We start from the raw sequence: 15228 nt of genomic DNA on the forward strand, positions 1-15228 counted from the left end.
AACATGATTGGCAAATGCTTTCGCTTGAGTTAGACCAAAACTGTCCAAGAATTTCACCTTTCGCATCGTAAAATTGCAGTCTGTTAATCATTACTTCTCGATCTGCGTCACAAATATATTTATTGAAAGAAATTAAAAATATAATACCATAATTGTTAAAAACTTGGCACGACCCACAAATTGCATACAATTACAAATATGAAACATTTTTAGAGAGAACATTATACATTTAGATTCATTCATTGCTTATAATTACAAATATTAAACCATTTTAATCATTTAATCATTACCTCTCGATCTGCGTCACAAATATGTTTATTTAAAGAAATTTAAATAATATACTACTTCTTTAAATACAACTTCTTTAAAAAAAAAAACATTTCTTTATGCTTTAACAATGTTGCGAAATGTCATCGGATTTACATAATAACTGTCCAAGAATTTCACATCTCGTGTTGTCTTTTCCGTCAGTTCTATCATATATAGCATACAAAATAATCTATGATTATAAACAGGTAATCTACGCAGTCAACGACCAGCAGGTAGTGCAATAGAAATAGATAAGAGCATATGTTTAAAATAAAGAATTAGGTATGTCAACGCTGAGTATTACAAACGAAGCAATATATGCCCGACTAGGAGATACCCCGACCCCAGTCCTATCTGCTTTTTTTATTTCTATAGTTTGTATCGAGTATTAAAACAAACCAAATAAAAACTGACAGATTCGAGCCCACATTGTCTACGCAGAGCGTGTCAACTCTACCAACACTGCCACTACATAATTTAAAAATTAGCGTTGAACCCAGAACCTCTTGGCAGCGAGTGCCGCCTCCATCAACATCGGTACTACTCTTCTAATCTAAAATGTTTCCATTCTCAACTAAAGTGGCAGCTGACAATTCAAGCACAATTTAATCGCAAATTCGATTTTTATATGTAGATCATATACATATGTAGCGCTGGTTCGTGACGTCGTGCTACTACGCGCTCTGTCGCAAGACGGCGCTGATCATCCTTTGATTTTCTTGACACACTGTATGGGAAATGTGCGTAAGCTTGGCGCTGCTTCCCACGTGCTTTCGTAAATTGGCCAACCGTTTTGTTTACTACTATTTTTATGTTACTTAATGGGTTTTAATGAAAAGCATGTGATGTACATTTTCAGCTGAGTCAAAATGCACTGCACGAAATATAATTATCATGTTTTTCATCGATAACAATAAAACGGGAATGGTTATCAATTATATTAGGTAAACTTGATATGCGCGTGACATACACGGATCAAAAGTCTCTAGCTCTTACAGATGCTGAGATCGACGATAGTCCGCAACTATCAAAGAGCTATCGAATCATCACCAGTCTCTGTAGTCATGATGAGAGTGAGACATCGCCAACTTTCAATTGATTAAATTTATATAAATGTATTTATAATCAAGCTGCAAAACTGAAAATCATTTATGTATTTGCTTGTTACCTATGATAGTTAAATTAAAAACCATAGGTTATGGAACAGCGAACGTGATTCTAATTTACGATTTAATTCTTGAAATATTAATTTAATGATAAATGAATGTCCCACTGTTACCCTTAGGTCGTGCATCACTGAACAAGCTAAAGGAATACATTGCAGAAGAGGGCTATCCACAGGTGCTATTTGATTTGGGGCGCAAACTGCTGGATAATGCAATAGGTATGTAGTAGCCAACGCCGTTGAATGCCATTGATATCTGTATATCGCAGAGTTCAATATGGCCCATGAGACTCAGCGCTGCTCAACAAGGCCATAAAGATGCAGTGTGTCTGCTGCGAAAATGCTACAATGCTGGTAATGGCATTACGACGGTGCGTCACTGTCTGGCCATGATGGCGGGTGTGCGAGCCTCAAGGAAAGCAGCTCGCGAGCTCTCCGAATGTCTGTTCAATGGCAACGAGCCCATTACGCCCAAAAATGCGACGCAGTTATAATTTACAACGCAAACGATGCTATAACCATAGGCTGTGCAAATGTAGAGAGCCGTTGCTTTATAACCGATGCGCATCTGGTACCGGCTGCCTCAAACATTTCAGAGTTTGGATCACTTGCCCTGTTTTACCGCTTGATCTTTCGTCCGTTGGTTTTCCTTACGTTGCCTACCATCGATTTTTTACCTATAAGTGTACGTTGTAGCCTACTCGTGTTGCTGAGTTGGTGGAGCACCGTACAAAATATTGAACGTCATATGCTGTCGATGATTAGTCTATGTCTGGGCGTCATGCTGTGGTCTACGTGTTTCTTGTGGCCGTTTTGTTTACTGTGAAATTGCTAGCCAAGTTTCCGTATTAATTGGACGAAATTGTTCTGCCTTCATTGTCGCACAGCTCTCTACCTACGGATACCTATCCTACTAGTGCTCCGGACTAAACGCTCTAACTGGTATAGCGTGTACAGTTACCTAATTCCACACTGTGTCAGTCTTAGTTGCATTGTAACCTCATAGAGCGCCACAGTGATTAGTGCAATGCGTGCAGCTCTCGTCCTAGTTGGTGGCCAAGGTGGACTTTTACTGCATCGCCGGATCTAGGCAGTGTGAACATGTAGCGTATGCTTGTTGCCGGTGGATGCATCCATGCAGGATCTGATGCGATGCATAAAGCATTTGTTGAATGCCCTACTGAGTCCATCAATAACATTTAAATAGACATCCAAATAGCTATAAATATTATTGATTATAAGCCGTTTTATTTTTATTTGACTTGTTAATTTATTCCATTAGTATAGTGGGTGTAACCTCATATATTGCTAATGAGATCGCCAACTTTATGTTTAGCCTCCGAAGGATCATCCTGCTGCTGTATACTCATCCAATTCGAAAAGCTGACCGAATTGCAAATGTAGACAAGCGACTCACGTAAAATTTGCTGTTATTATTAACATCACGCTGATTCTCCCAACTTTACTCAGCCTCGATGAAATCAGGTTTAATATATTTATAATATTTAAAATTAATATAAAAAATATATATATTAGATTCTGATATGAGGTATAATAAACGATAATTGGGAAAATGACGTGCATTTGTCAGTGCGATGAGGCAATATACATCGATATTTCGTGCTATCATCACTAGTGCAGAGTGTATTTAAGTGCCGTTGCACACGACTGCCTGGGCAAAATAGCAACAGAGACCGACGATTGCGATAGTCAGGGCAGTCAACGTAGTCGTCACTTATCAACAAAGCTGAAAAGAAAAATTCTGACAAGTAACAGCAACATGATTCCAACAATAACGAAAAACTATCAGAATGTGGTCATCAGCACGGGTAACATCATCAATAATGAGTTGGGACAGCGGAAGTCCAATGAGGAGCTGTACGATGGATTGAAAATCACCCTGCACAGTGATCCTAATTCAGAGAGCGTGGTGGTTGAAGTTGACCAGCGGCATGGCCGCGTGCTCTGTGCTACACAGGAACTGAATAGTCGACTAACAGAGAATGGACGCAATGAGATTAGCATTGGTGCAAAAATATTCCTCAACAAAAATTCGACAGAATGCATCAATCAGGCCGTCGAAGCGTTGCTCAACATACTCAATGTGACGCATGTAGACAACGTGGTGCTGGCTTACCATCCCAATGTCTCTGCCGTTGCCAGCGCAACAACACTAGCCACAACAGCAAAGAGTCCCTGCTCAGAGGGGAGCAGCGACAGCGGAAGCAGCTCCAGCGTTACTGATGCGGCCAACAGTTGGAGCGCACGTAACGGCGTGCAAGGCATAGCAGACCTAAAGTTACTCTACAAATGCTTGGAGCAATACGCATTTAAACATAAAATCAAACAGTTGGGTGTTGCCGATCTCGATGGAAAGACTTTGGCTGAGCTATACAAATCGGCTGAGGTGGTGCCCACCATAGCACAGGTAAATCTGGCCACCTGTTGCGTAGTGCCAGCTGAACTTCATGAATTTTGTCGCGAACATGAGTTGGTACTTAATACACACAGCGATCCAGAGCTGCTGTTGGCTGAAGAGCAATTCGCATGCTTGGCCCCCGGCTATACAATCGATTGGTGTTTGCGCTACCAAGTGCATGTCCGCTGTCGTAGCGTCCTTACTGCCAAGGGCTATATAGTGGGTGCCTCCCAGCCGAGCACTGATAATTAGAAGCGGAATGGAAGGTTGGCATAGCCTGAAGCTAAGCTGAACTTTTAATATATATAAATAAGTATTTGTGTGTATGCATGTAATACTGTACTTATTGTTTGTTATACAAAACCCACGATCGAGATGAGAACAGAAGTGAGTGACACTCCGCAGCGAGTGAGTACTTCAAACGATTGGATTGTGAACTGTCTTTCTGATTTTTTTTTTTGCTTTGAATATAAACAGTTACTGAAACCACTAAATTTTTGTTTTGTTTCTATCTAGTTTTTCTCAACATACAATAGGACGAAAGATCATAGCTGGTAACCGGCTTGTGTAATTGTAATACAATATAAACGTAAATATATACGCATGCATGAGTATTATACAAATCCCTTGAACAAGCGCCAACAGTCGTGTAATCGGTAATCGTTATCGTCAGCTTGCGGCTGAGCCTTTCAGAATTTCTTTTCTCTGTCTAGGCTTATTGTCGACTCTATAGTCCCGCACCGATCACGTGGCTTCGCTGATTGTCATTTAGTATAGATTAATAAAATTTAATCGCTTAGCAGGGAAATTTATTTGATTTGCTATCTGCTAGGAAGTTGCACAAGTGCAACAGGGTGACACTTCAATATGCCATAAGAGTTAAAAAAGTAAAAAAATAGCGAAATATTTATAACATGAACTTCAATAATTTATTCCAGGCCTAATCAGCAACCACTTGAACATTTTAGCAGTTATAAATGGCTGCATACATATATACGTATATGCACAGTGTAGTCGATCTGACAATACCCTAGATGGGCGGCCTTGTCACTAAATGTTTATCCATGTATCTTATAAAAATATACATACATAAGAGTATGTACGTAACACACGTACATAATTACATACATATGTAATTACATATGTATGTGTAATTATATATATATAATAAGTCTATAAAACGAACATACAATTGTATATTTGTAATAAGCATTTCACAGCAACAACTACGAGCAACTACAACTGTCTAAAAACAATATAATTATAACAAAATTACTGCTGCGCTGCTCGATGACTTGCGTTTCCAGATTATATGTAAGTGGAGGGGACTCCGCTATATAACGTGCGGGTGAGTCAGGCAAATATTGAGCTAACGATCTTCTTGGGTTTTTGTGTGTGTGTACATACATGTATGTGCTTGTGAGATTGTGAATGACTGTGTGAAAGTGAGAAATAAGTATAAGGGTGGCATTCAGCTATTATATTTGCTTATATGTATATATGTATATTTAGCTATAAATGGTTGAGTTTGTGTGTTAGCGGAGTATCATCCGGGGAGTGCAGAAAATAATTTAGACAGTTTCGTTTTGGTTCGTGTAAACGAAAGAGAGACACAAAATGGCCAGAGAGAGCGAGGTATGAGTACTGGAATAATAATTGCAATAAGTTTCGAAATATATCAGTTAACCGTAGATAGGATGGAAGTGCCTGGAAGTTTTTATTATCAGTTATCAGAGAATTTCGCTGTGATTCAATTACGGTAAATGCAGTAATTCACTGGGTGAATATTTAATGTGATCGTACTTAACCAATATATTAAGCTCCTTTTAAGTTATATAATACAAGTGATGCATGCTTTTATAAGGATTATTAACACACCTATTTCGCACCTCAGGTCGCATTTTCCAGAGGAAAATGTAACTTTAGATATAGTAACATTATATGAATAATTAGATTGTCTATATATGCTATATAATTTACTATCAAACGAAAATAAAAGTGTACGCCACCATGAGCCATCATGATTTGACTCCTACTCCAATAGTTGTTTGCGAGTGACAGGTCTAAAACTGAACAATTCGATCTCAATTGTCATCTAGTTACAGAATTCCAGAGGGATGGGATGCATTTGAATAATTTTATTGGCCAATTGACACGTTTTCTTTAATTACTTCTGTGTTATAGTGATCCTATATATTTCATTATGTGAAATATCATATAAAATAATGCATACTTGAGCATAAATTGGGTGAACTATAAATTGGGTGAACTATATAGCCAGAAGGACAGACAGACTCGAATCAACTCGACTGTTGTTATGAGATCGGTCATGCCACCTTCTTACAATTACATACATTTTAGCAAAGCCATTAATTCCTATTGTCAATTGGCTCAGAGCATAACAACAATTGGAGCGCAAATAATAGAATCTTCATCTTAATCGGAGAAGAAATAATCACAACCAAATGATGACTTAAAATATAACATACTGAGAGGATTGATAACATGATTATATTATAATTCAATAAGTTTCTAATCAGATAATAAGATAACGCCATTAACAGTTAAGTTAAGTCTTTATTTAGATTAATTGAATAAGTATTCTTCGTCTTCTTCTTCCTTCTAGCACAGTTATTTGTTCTTTATAATGTCTATATTTGTGTAATTTAATTGTATAGTTAACGGATACCAAAAATATACACGGAATTGTTTCAAATTAATGTTTCCGTTTTGTTTTTGTATTTCTTTTTTTTTTTAATTTTTTAACATCATTTTGGATAAGGATTTACTTGATAAATCCTTTTGTTAAGTTGCTTTTATACAACAATTCTATTAAACGTTTACCGAACATTAAATATTTATATATTATATAATATATATTTAAATAAATATATATGTGCTATATAGACTATACTCCTATTCGGCATTTCAAATCTTAATCAAGTAAAGATACAATTAGATTGCGTCATAAAAAGTAATTCTACTCTGTAAACAATCTCTTTGGGGAACGGACGGCGACTTTTATACTCAATTTTGTTGAAGTAGTTTGATCCTTCACTAAATAACAAATACAACTAATTTAAAATAACAAAATTCGTTGCTATATCTGGCTCTTGTTTATCATTTTGACAGCTGACCATTTAAGATTTTATTCTTGGGCTAAGCTAATTACAATTACAACCCATGTTCGTTGATTTGGGGTTTTTTTTAGTTAATCCAAAATAAAAATGTTTATCAAAAAAGGTTTAAAAAATATATACAAAAAATTTGTACATAATACTTTCTCTGTTTTTGTTGTTGTTGGTCTCATTTTGAGTTATAAATTGTCATATCTATATCAATACAATATACATATAATATTATATTATAATGGACTCTGGCTATTTAGTTATATAGCTATATATAGCATTTCTAAATATAATAATTTTGGACAGTTTGGTTCAAAGCTTGGAATATAGAGTATATGGGTACAGTTCATAGGGTTTAGCTACTTACATATAGAATGGATGAATTACACATATACATATATATATAGCATAATACTCTTGTTTATAGACAAATAACATATGGAAGCTTCATTTTATAACAACAATGCAAATTGTTCATCTTTTCCAATATCTACTTTTTCTAAATAAATAATTACTATAAATCACTTCCAATCTGAATTTTATATATATATATATATATATATATATATATATATATATATATATATATATATATATATATATATATATATATATATATATATATATATATTGACTTTTAAATTTAAAATAAGTAAAAAAGATCTAGTCGGTTTGTACGACTAGGAGATACCCTGATCCCAGTTCTATCTGCGTTTTTGATAGTTGTAATATTATGTATCGAAGATTAAAAAAAGCAAGTAAAAACCGACATTACGACACATTTCCGACGCATCATCGTTATCCTGGCACAAACCGCCGTCATCTACAAGCGCCGCCTCAGCCAAAACCATCATTGCACTGCTTGCTCAAGAAGTTGCAAACTCAACTTGAGTAGCAGCACAATTTGAAGCTGGTATCCAAAATATAACAAAAATCTAAATTATAGAAACTATACATAAAGCAAATACAACATTTTGAGTTAAGAGCTAGAAGATATAATTTAATAATAATAATTTACAAGATATAATTTAATAACTGCATATAAATAACAATAAAACTGGATCAGTTATCCATTATTTGAAACAAACTTGATATGTGCGTGCTATACAAGAATCTCTAAAAATAAATGTTAAGTCTCTGACATACGGACAGATGAACAGGGCTAAATCGACTCAGCTCGTGTTCCTGATCAAGAATATATAAGCTACCACGCCTCCTTCTCATGTTACATATATTTTAACAACACCATTATACCCTGATTTTCCATTTTCAATGGGATGAGGGCATAAAATGCGGTCCACTTTTGTGCGGTTAAAATTGTAAGAATATAATCAACAAATTAGGTTTAAATATATATATATATATATATATATATATATATATATATATATATATAAATATATATATATATATATATAAATATATATATATATATATATATATATATATATAAATATATATATATATATATAAATATATATATATATATATATAAATATATATATATAAATATATATATAAATAAACTTAAACATATATAAACATATGCATATATATATGAAGATTTAGGTTTTTGTGTGTTATTTATAGTTATTTAAAATATAATATTTTATTACAATCTCTTAGATATATGTGTATATCATAATTTCCTTTACTCATTTAACATACATATGTAGGCGATTCAGTCTAATTTGGGGAATTGGTCGTCAAACTTAAATGGGGACTCTAAAGCAAACAGCAAATCGAAAGGCCAACAATAATAATCATGGTTGCATATTGGTGTGTGCTTATGAGGAAACATTTTGGTTGTAACTAATTTCCTCCGATCTAAAGACTTATTTAACGAATCATTAGCAAATATTTTTGGTTACGCATACATCATTCAAAGTAATATTTGAAACTAGTTCTTCTAAGTTACATAAACGGATTTGGCATTGTGGCATTTTGCTATTATTCGGAAATATTTTATTTTTCCTATATATCTTTTCAGATTTCTAATAGATATTCAAAGATTAGTTGGATAATTATTTGGGGAAAAATTTATATCTACTCACTATTATGTAGTTATATATTTTCCGGGACTAGTTCTTTCTACTGAATAACAATCTATTGTAAAATCAAGGTGATATGAAAATGAGACAAGAAACATTGTGCAAAAGATATTGTGGTGACACGCCTCTAGACATAAAATTGTAAAGTCTTTATCTGATCATGGATATATGTATGTATCATGGATATATACATGTGCGCATATATACCAAATTTCCAGTCATGGCGGCCAGAAAGATGAAAACCAAATATACCTATGAATTCACTTTCAGATCTTAAATCAAATGAGATTTACGATTAGAGTGTTCAATAGCAGCGAGCAGCTCGTGCTTCTGTCTCACGTAGAGGCGACCCTTCTTCCAAGGACTCTGCAGCTGAAGGGGTTTAAAGTCATCTCGAAGGCAACGCTCACGAGCGCCAATGACGGCGACAAGACAGAAGTTGTCGAGCATATCGGCATTATAGATGGGTCCTTTGCTTCCCTTTAATACGGCTGCCATGTTCAGTTGCTTAACAACCAAATTAATCACTTCTCTGGCCGTCGTCTTTGGCGTCACGTGAAGTTTGAGGCTGGTTCCGCTGGCCAGACCTGTGTTGTAGGCGGTGTACACCTGAATGATGCCAGCACCTGTACTGCTGATAGCCTGCTCTGCATTTAAGCTGGAATAGCTGGCACTGTCCTCTTCGCTGCTTTGATGGGTCAGGCTCTTGGTGGAGGAGGTCTTCGAAGTGCTAGGAGCCATGGAAGTTAGCTCATCGCTGCTTGGAGGCTTCAGCTCTGCCGGAGAGCTCTTCAGATAGAGTCCACCCTCACGCAAATTGACGCTGGATGCAGCCTTCAGCCTATACTCCGCGGCTGATGGCTTTAGTGTTTTTTGCTCCAAATCTCCTGCAAAGGCGGAGATACTGCCGGCTAGATACGGCACTGAACTGGAGCAATGTACGGTGATGAGGGGTGTGGGAATGGATCCAGTGTGAGAGCTGGTGCGTTTACGCTGTGCCGCTGTAGTAGCTTGCGAATGACGTAGTGCATCCGCCAGAGTATCATCGGAGTACGAAGGAGGCAGAGCAAACACGCAGTTGCTGCCATCGGATGCAAAGCTGCGTGCGGTATAGGCGGAACTAACAGAGTCGCCGCTGTTCTTACGTAGCGACACATCCGAACAGGTGGAAGCAGTATATTCACTGACACCCACCTGGAGTAGTTGAGACTTCTGTTCTTGGTGCTGCTCTTTTAGTGGCTGCTTGTTGCCTGCTTCAGAAGGGGTGGCTTGTGCCGTGCTGGGTGTCAGTTCGCGCTGACCCAAATTCGTTTCAGACTTCGAATGCTCTGGAATGTTGCTTGACTTGTCCCCATCTTCATTGACGCCTGGACCTGGCCAGCTACCGCGACCCGTCTTGCTGAATCGGGATTCGCGATGTGGCAGATGCAGCAATTGTTTCTCCTGATCCTCGACAAACTTCAGTAACTCGCGTATAGCTAAAACTGGATGAGCATGCTTATTTCGAGCATATGCAACCACATCCATTAGCCAGCGCACGCTTTTCCATACGATCGTAAGATTCGAGCTGAGGTCCTGCAGTGTGGCTAGACGCTCTTTGGCCGCTTGCAGTTCGCTGTTAGAGAAGGCCTGGCGATGCGAATGTGTGGCTAACGCAGTGTCCAGTTCGAGGATGCAGGAGAGTCGCGCGTATTTCTGCACAATAGCCGGCTGGTAGGTACGCAGATGTATCATCTCGAAGGCTTGGATACTCAGGCTGACGAAGTCATTGCGCTGTAGCAGCAGCTCCGATTGGCCAGGTACAGCACAGGATGCCTCCACCGAGGGACAGACGATGAGGAAGCTAATGTCACGACTATGCTCGATTACCTCCACATCATAAAGGCGATGCGTTGCAGCTTCCGTTGGCTTAATGCTCATCCCGTCGAACAGCTTATGCATTGCTGTACTGAGATCGTGTAGGAAAAGACACTGCACTTCATTGGCTTGGCCGTTGTCATTGCCATTATTATCGCTGGGTACACTAAAGTCAAGAGGCAGTCGTATTGATTTGCTGTCCTTTATGCGATGCAGCACCTGCCACTCCTCGGCGGTAATGTGGCTATTCTCACGAACTTTGCAATGGGGCAGTACATTGGGCGTCTTTACCGGCACCACCACCTGTATCTGATCCATCGAGCACTGCATCTTCAGATAGCCCAAATAGAGGCCTGGGTCAAGCCGTTGCAATGCTGCCTGTTGATAATGTAGCTGCTCGCCAATGCTTGAGATAAGCAGCTCGTTAATGGTATAATCCTCGTGCAGAGCCCCCAGCTTTTTTTTTAGCTTGTTAACAGGTAGCCAGCGTGAATTTATAATAGATACAGCCTTCTGACTCTTCACCGACTGTATGCAGGTGAGGACTACTGTGCCCTGTGCATCTCGAAGGGGTTTATAGTACAGCTGGCCAAGATCCATAATGCCTAGTGCAGATTGCATCTGGCAAACGGCCGACAGTAGCTTGGTGCGAAAGTGGACGGGCGAACTGAGATTCCGTTCCATGTCCGCACGCAAAGATTTCACATCCTCCCATGTGCATGCAACTTTCATCAGCCAATAGTAGTCCATGTGTAGAGCACTCGGATAAGACTCATCGATTTCAATAACGGGCGGAAAATCCTCGCTAGTCACCAGTATTTTCTCATCGCAGTGCACAATACACGAGAAGTAGATGCCACTGTTGAATATATTTTGGGTATACATATATTCTGCTAGTTGCTCTTGAAAATTAGATAATTTCTAGGCGTCTTACCGTCGCAGCGTCTTCTGGAATTTAGAGGTGACGGAAAACAGCTGCTTAATAGTAGTTTTCTTTTTGGGATTGCGTCGCTGCACGTTGCAGGGATCTAGCGTTAGCTCAGAGACATCTGCAGGTCGAGCCAAACGCACTGCCGCGAACAGATTGTCCAGTATGCATTGGCAGCCATAAGAACGATCCTCTCGATTTTCTAAGTCCCGCCAAGCTATTAACAAAGCAAAAGTAAAGCAATGCAAGTAAGAATTATAATATACATATAAGTATAAAGTATATTATTTAAGTGTTAGGAAAATAAGCAGCATATAGCTTTCCATGTGTATATATTTTTATACCCTGATCCCATTGAAAATGGGATCTAAGGGTATAATGGTTTTGTGCAAATGTATGTAACAGGCAGAAGGAGGCGTGGCAGACCCCATAAAGTACATATATTCTTGATCAGGACGACAAGCCGAGTCGATTGAGCCCTGTCCGTCCGTGTGTCCGTATGTGTGAATGCGTGGATCTCAGCATCTATAAGAGCTAGAGACTTGAAATTTTTTTGTAGGTCCGTGTATAGCACGCGCAGGTCAAGTTTGTTTCAAATATTCGATAACTATTCGAATTTAATTGTTATCGAATAAAAACATAATTGAAATGCAGTAAATAAATTATATCTCGAACATCTTAAGAGCTAGCGCCTCCAAATGTTGTATTTAGTCTTATGTATATTTTTTGCAATTTTGGTTTTTGTTGGATTTTGGATACTGGCTCCAAATTTCCCCAAATTCTTCAAGTTTAAGTTTAGTTGGAATTAGTGCCATTATGTGAAATCGTTTGCATCTCAACCAAGCCAATAGGATATGTAGATCATATGCTATTGGTAGAGTTGGTGCACGTTGCGCACATAATCTGGGTTCGAAACCTGGTCTCGCAATGTCGATTGTTATTTGTTTTCTTTTTTTTTGAATACTCGATACAAACTACGGAAAATATTAAAAAAACTCAGAGGACTGGGATCAGGGTATCTCCTATTCGGGCACGCCGACTAGAGCTTTCTTACTTGTTTGTTTTTTAATTATGAAGTGGCGGTGTTGGTAGAGTTGATGCGCGTTGCGTAGAAACGTAATGTCGGCTTTTATTTGTTTTTTTTTTTTTTTAAATACAGATCGGACTGGGATCAGGATTTCTCCTAGTCGGGCACCCCGACTTATTTAACTTCTTATTATCTTCTTCCACTTTACTCAGCTGACGGTTTGAGTTCTCCCTATGAATAAATCGTGAGCTTTTTACTTACTTGAGGGCACAACGCTCGCAGGCACCGAGTTGCGGTACCTACCCCAACCCTTAACATTGCCGCAGGCACCGCGTAGGAAGTACCGTCGTCCTTGGGTGAGTCCAGCTATGTGGCAATGGGCGCCCATGTTGCCGTGGAAGCTAATCCATTCGAACAGTTCCCGCTCGCCGACGACATTGCTAAAGTCGGCGCGTGTTGACCATTGAACTGTAGAAATAATGAACGTATACACGGGGGTCAAGACGGTATCAAAAATAAAATTCCTGTGGAGCGGTCGCAGCTTACTTTTAAATTTGGTGGCGATGGCGCCTTCGAAAGGTTCGAGTATTTGCAAGCTGATGGAAGTGTCACCAGTGACATCGACAACAACAGAGGCAGGCGCATCTGGTAGTCGGGTCTGGTCCCAGCCTAGCAGCATGCGACGTAGCCCCTTGACCCTTCGCTCCGAAATACCAATCTGCTTGTCCACCTCGTTGCCCGTGCAACCGGTGACTGAGGAACCAGCATTGCCTGCAGCCGAAATCACAATGAAAGTAAAATCGAGTATCGAAGGTGAAGTGTACTTACCAATTATAATGCTAGATATTGAAGGACGTGAGGTGAAGATGGGTGTACAGAGACCTTCTGGTCCACTGAGATCATGAATGCGGGTCTCGGCGTCTTTGAGCAGGCCATTCAGCTTGGTGCCAATGCTATCTGCGGAAACTGTTTATGTTTAAAATATAAATATATAAGTTTTATATAAATTATAGTTATTTTGTCTTACATTGTGAGCCCTGCAGAGCGCCATGCTGCAGCAACATCTTGGTCATTGAGCGATTGTTGCTCAACACGGCTACATCTAGTGCCGAGAGGCCATCTATATTGATGCTGGAGGTCAGGGAAAATATATACATTAAATATTTAAATGATTTAAAAAAAAAACCAAAATTAAATACGATTAAAAGAACGGATTAACAAAAGTGCCGAAGCAGGAAGAGGAAGAAGAACCCCAGAAGACGAATCTCATATTTCTATGAGGATCCAGATATATTTCCGTAGTCTGAGCATAAGTCGATATTTTTAGTCATAATTACTATAAGTTAAGAACTTCGGTTTTCTGCGCTTACTTCTTGTTCTTGTTTAAGCAACCTTGACTAGTCTATTATTTTGGATTTATTGTAGGCTTAATAAATTTGTAGGAAAAGAATAGAGACTTACCTATTGATATCTACATCGGTGGATTCGAGTATGGTTCGTGCCTTCTCCAAATGTCCATTCTCCACCGCCGAGAAGAGGGCTGTGAAAGAGCAAAGTGTGTAGGATCAGAAACAAGTTAAGCATCGCAGTGTTTTAATAAGTTAGTTAGCTTGGAGGGAGAAGAGCGAGAAGAGCAGAGCAGAGCAGAAATAGTAAAAAAGTGTGTTTACCGTGCAAGTGAACATTGCTTTGAGTGAGCTTGTCGAGCTGTGCCTGGGCAAGCTTCACCTGTTTCTTAGACATTTTGCTGACGCGTGGATGTGGCGTATTAGCAGTAATTTTATTACGCAGCTGCATAGGAAGCCGATGTACCGACAGCTGTTGACGTTGTCCATTTGTTTCGGAGTTCTCATCAATATCCTGGTTCTGATCCTCATCGTGCACGTCCCAAAGCTTTGCATTCTTGAGCTGAGAGTGACGAGAAATGAGTAGGTTCGGACTGGAATGCGGCTGAGTCTGCTGCTGATGTTTTTGCTGAGGCAGCAGGAATTCCATTTCGCGCAGATCCTGGGCGTGGCATGTAATGGCGGTCCTTAGTTTCGATACAGCCCCATGCTGGCTAAGCTGATTCGACCAGCGAAAACTGGCGGTAGGATAGTAAAGAGGATAGCTGTCCTGATTATTGTTAATCTGACAATCAAAGGAATGCTTCAAGCGTAGTTTGACCGGGTCTTCCTCACACGTGTTGGGCACAATGTTGTCTATGTGCGCAAGCGGAGAATCGAGCATTGGGTTTGAAAAATAAATTATAAATGGCAAATTAAACAAAAACTTAGTTAAATGTGAAATCAAAAGCTAATTAGAAATTATGCTTAAGTAAATGAATATATGCAAATGTAAATAA

At 38.8% G+C, this 15228-nt stretch overlaps 3 protein-coding genes across 14 annotated transcripts in view; 2 read left to right on the forward strand and 1 right to left on the reverse strand.

The window, feature by feature from the left end:
* Positions 1-826: 826 nt before the first annotated feature.
* On the forward strand, positions 827-3011 carry LOC115483715 (wolframin-like). Of its 4 annotated transcripts, none has more exons than XM_030225796.1 (3): positions 827-1053; positions 1595-1693; positions 2362-3011. In XM_030225796.1, exons 1-3 carry the CDS (start codon positions 1041-1043, stop codon positions 2478-2480), a joined length of 231 nt encoding a protein of 76 aa, XP_030081656.1. In that variant the 5' UTR covers positions 827-1040; the 3' UTR covers positions 2481-3011. The 4 variants fall into 4 exon arrangements, 3 of the variants coding, with proteins under 3 accessions (XP_030081656.1, XP_030081657.1, XP_030081655.1); XR_003944578.1 differs by lacking the exon at positions 827-1053 and adding an exon at positions 1452-1521 and having other exon boundaries at positions 1744-3011; XM_030225797.1 differs by lacking the exon at positions 827-1053 and having other exon boundaries at positions 1439-1693; positions 1744-3011.
* A 109-nt stretch (positions 3012-3120) lies between these two features.
* LOC111602604 (glutamate--cysteine ligase regulatory subunit-like) lies at positions 3121-4378 on the forward strand. The gene has a single exon (XM_023319763.2). The coding sequence runs from the start codon at positions 3255-3257 to the stop codon at positions 4143-4145; it is 891 nt and encodes a 296-aa protein (XP_023175531.1). The 5' UTR covers positions 3121-3254; the 3' UTR covers positions 4146-4378.
* A 4722-nt stretch (positions 4379-9100) lies between these two features.
* LOC111602668 overlaps positions 9101-15228 on the reverse strand; it is a 38837-nt gene continuing 32709 nt past the window's right edge. For 4 of the 9 annotated variants that reach the window (XM_023319860.2, XM_023319858.2, XM_023319857.2 and 1 more), the window contains 8 exons: positions 14555-15085; positions 14346-14424; positions 13912-14015; positions 13713-13850; positions 13431-13655; positions 13146-13352; positions 11864-12074; positions 9101-11788 (listed from right to left, as the gene is read on the reverse strand). In XM_023319860.2, the coding sequence (XP_023175628.2) occupies positions 9346-11788; positions 11864-12074; positions 13146-13352; positions 13431-13655; positions 13713-13850; positions 13912-14015; positions 14346-14424; positions 14555-15085 (3938 nt within the window). In that variant the 3' untranslated portion in view covers positions 9101-9345. The remainder of the gene's footprint in view (positions 11789-11863; positions 12075-13145; positions 13353-13430; positions 13656-13712; positions 13851-13911; positions 14016-14345; positions 14425-14554; positions 15086-15228) is intronic. The other 5 variants (XM_023319855.2, XM_023319853.2, XM_023319854.2 and 2 more) reach the window with 3 other exon arrangements.

This window comes from Drosophila hydei, unplaced genomic scaffold, assembly GCF_003285905.1.
Source record: "Drosophila hydei strain 15085-1641.00,03,60 unplaced genomic scaffold, DhydRS2 tig00008144-arrow-arrow-pilon, whole genome shotgun sequence".
Taxonomy (NCBI): domain Eukaryota; kingdom Metazoa; phylum Arthropoda; class Insecta; order Diptera; family Drosophilidae; genus Drosophila; species Drosophila hydei.

Excerpts from the sequence above, each read along its gene's own strand:
- LOC115483715 (XM_030225795.1), top strand. The coding sequence starts at position 1,570 with ATGAATGTCCCACTGTTACCCTTAGGTCGTGCATCACTGAACAAGCTA. Across the intron at positions 1,694-2,361 it reads ACTGCTGGATAATGCAATAG|CTCTCTACCTACGGATACCT; the intron begins GTATGTAGTAGC and ends ATTGTCGCACAG.
- LOC111602604 (XM_023319763.2), top strand. The coding sequence starts at position 3,255 with ATGATTCCAACAATAACGAAAAACTATCAGAATGTGGTCATCAGCACG.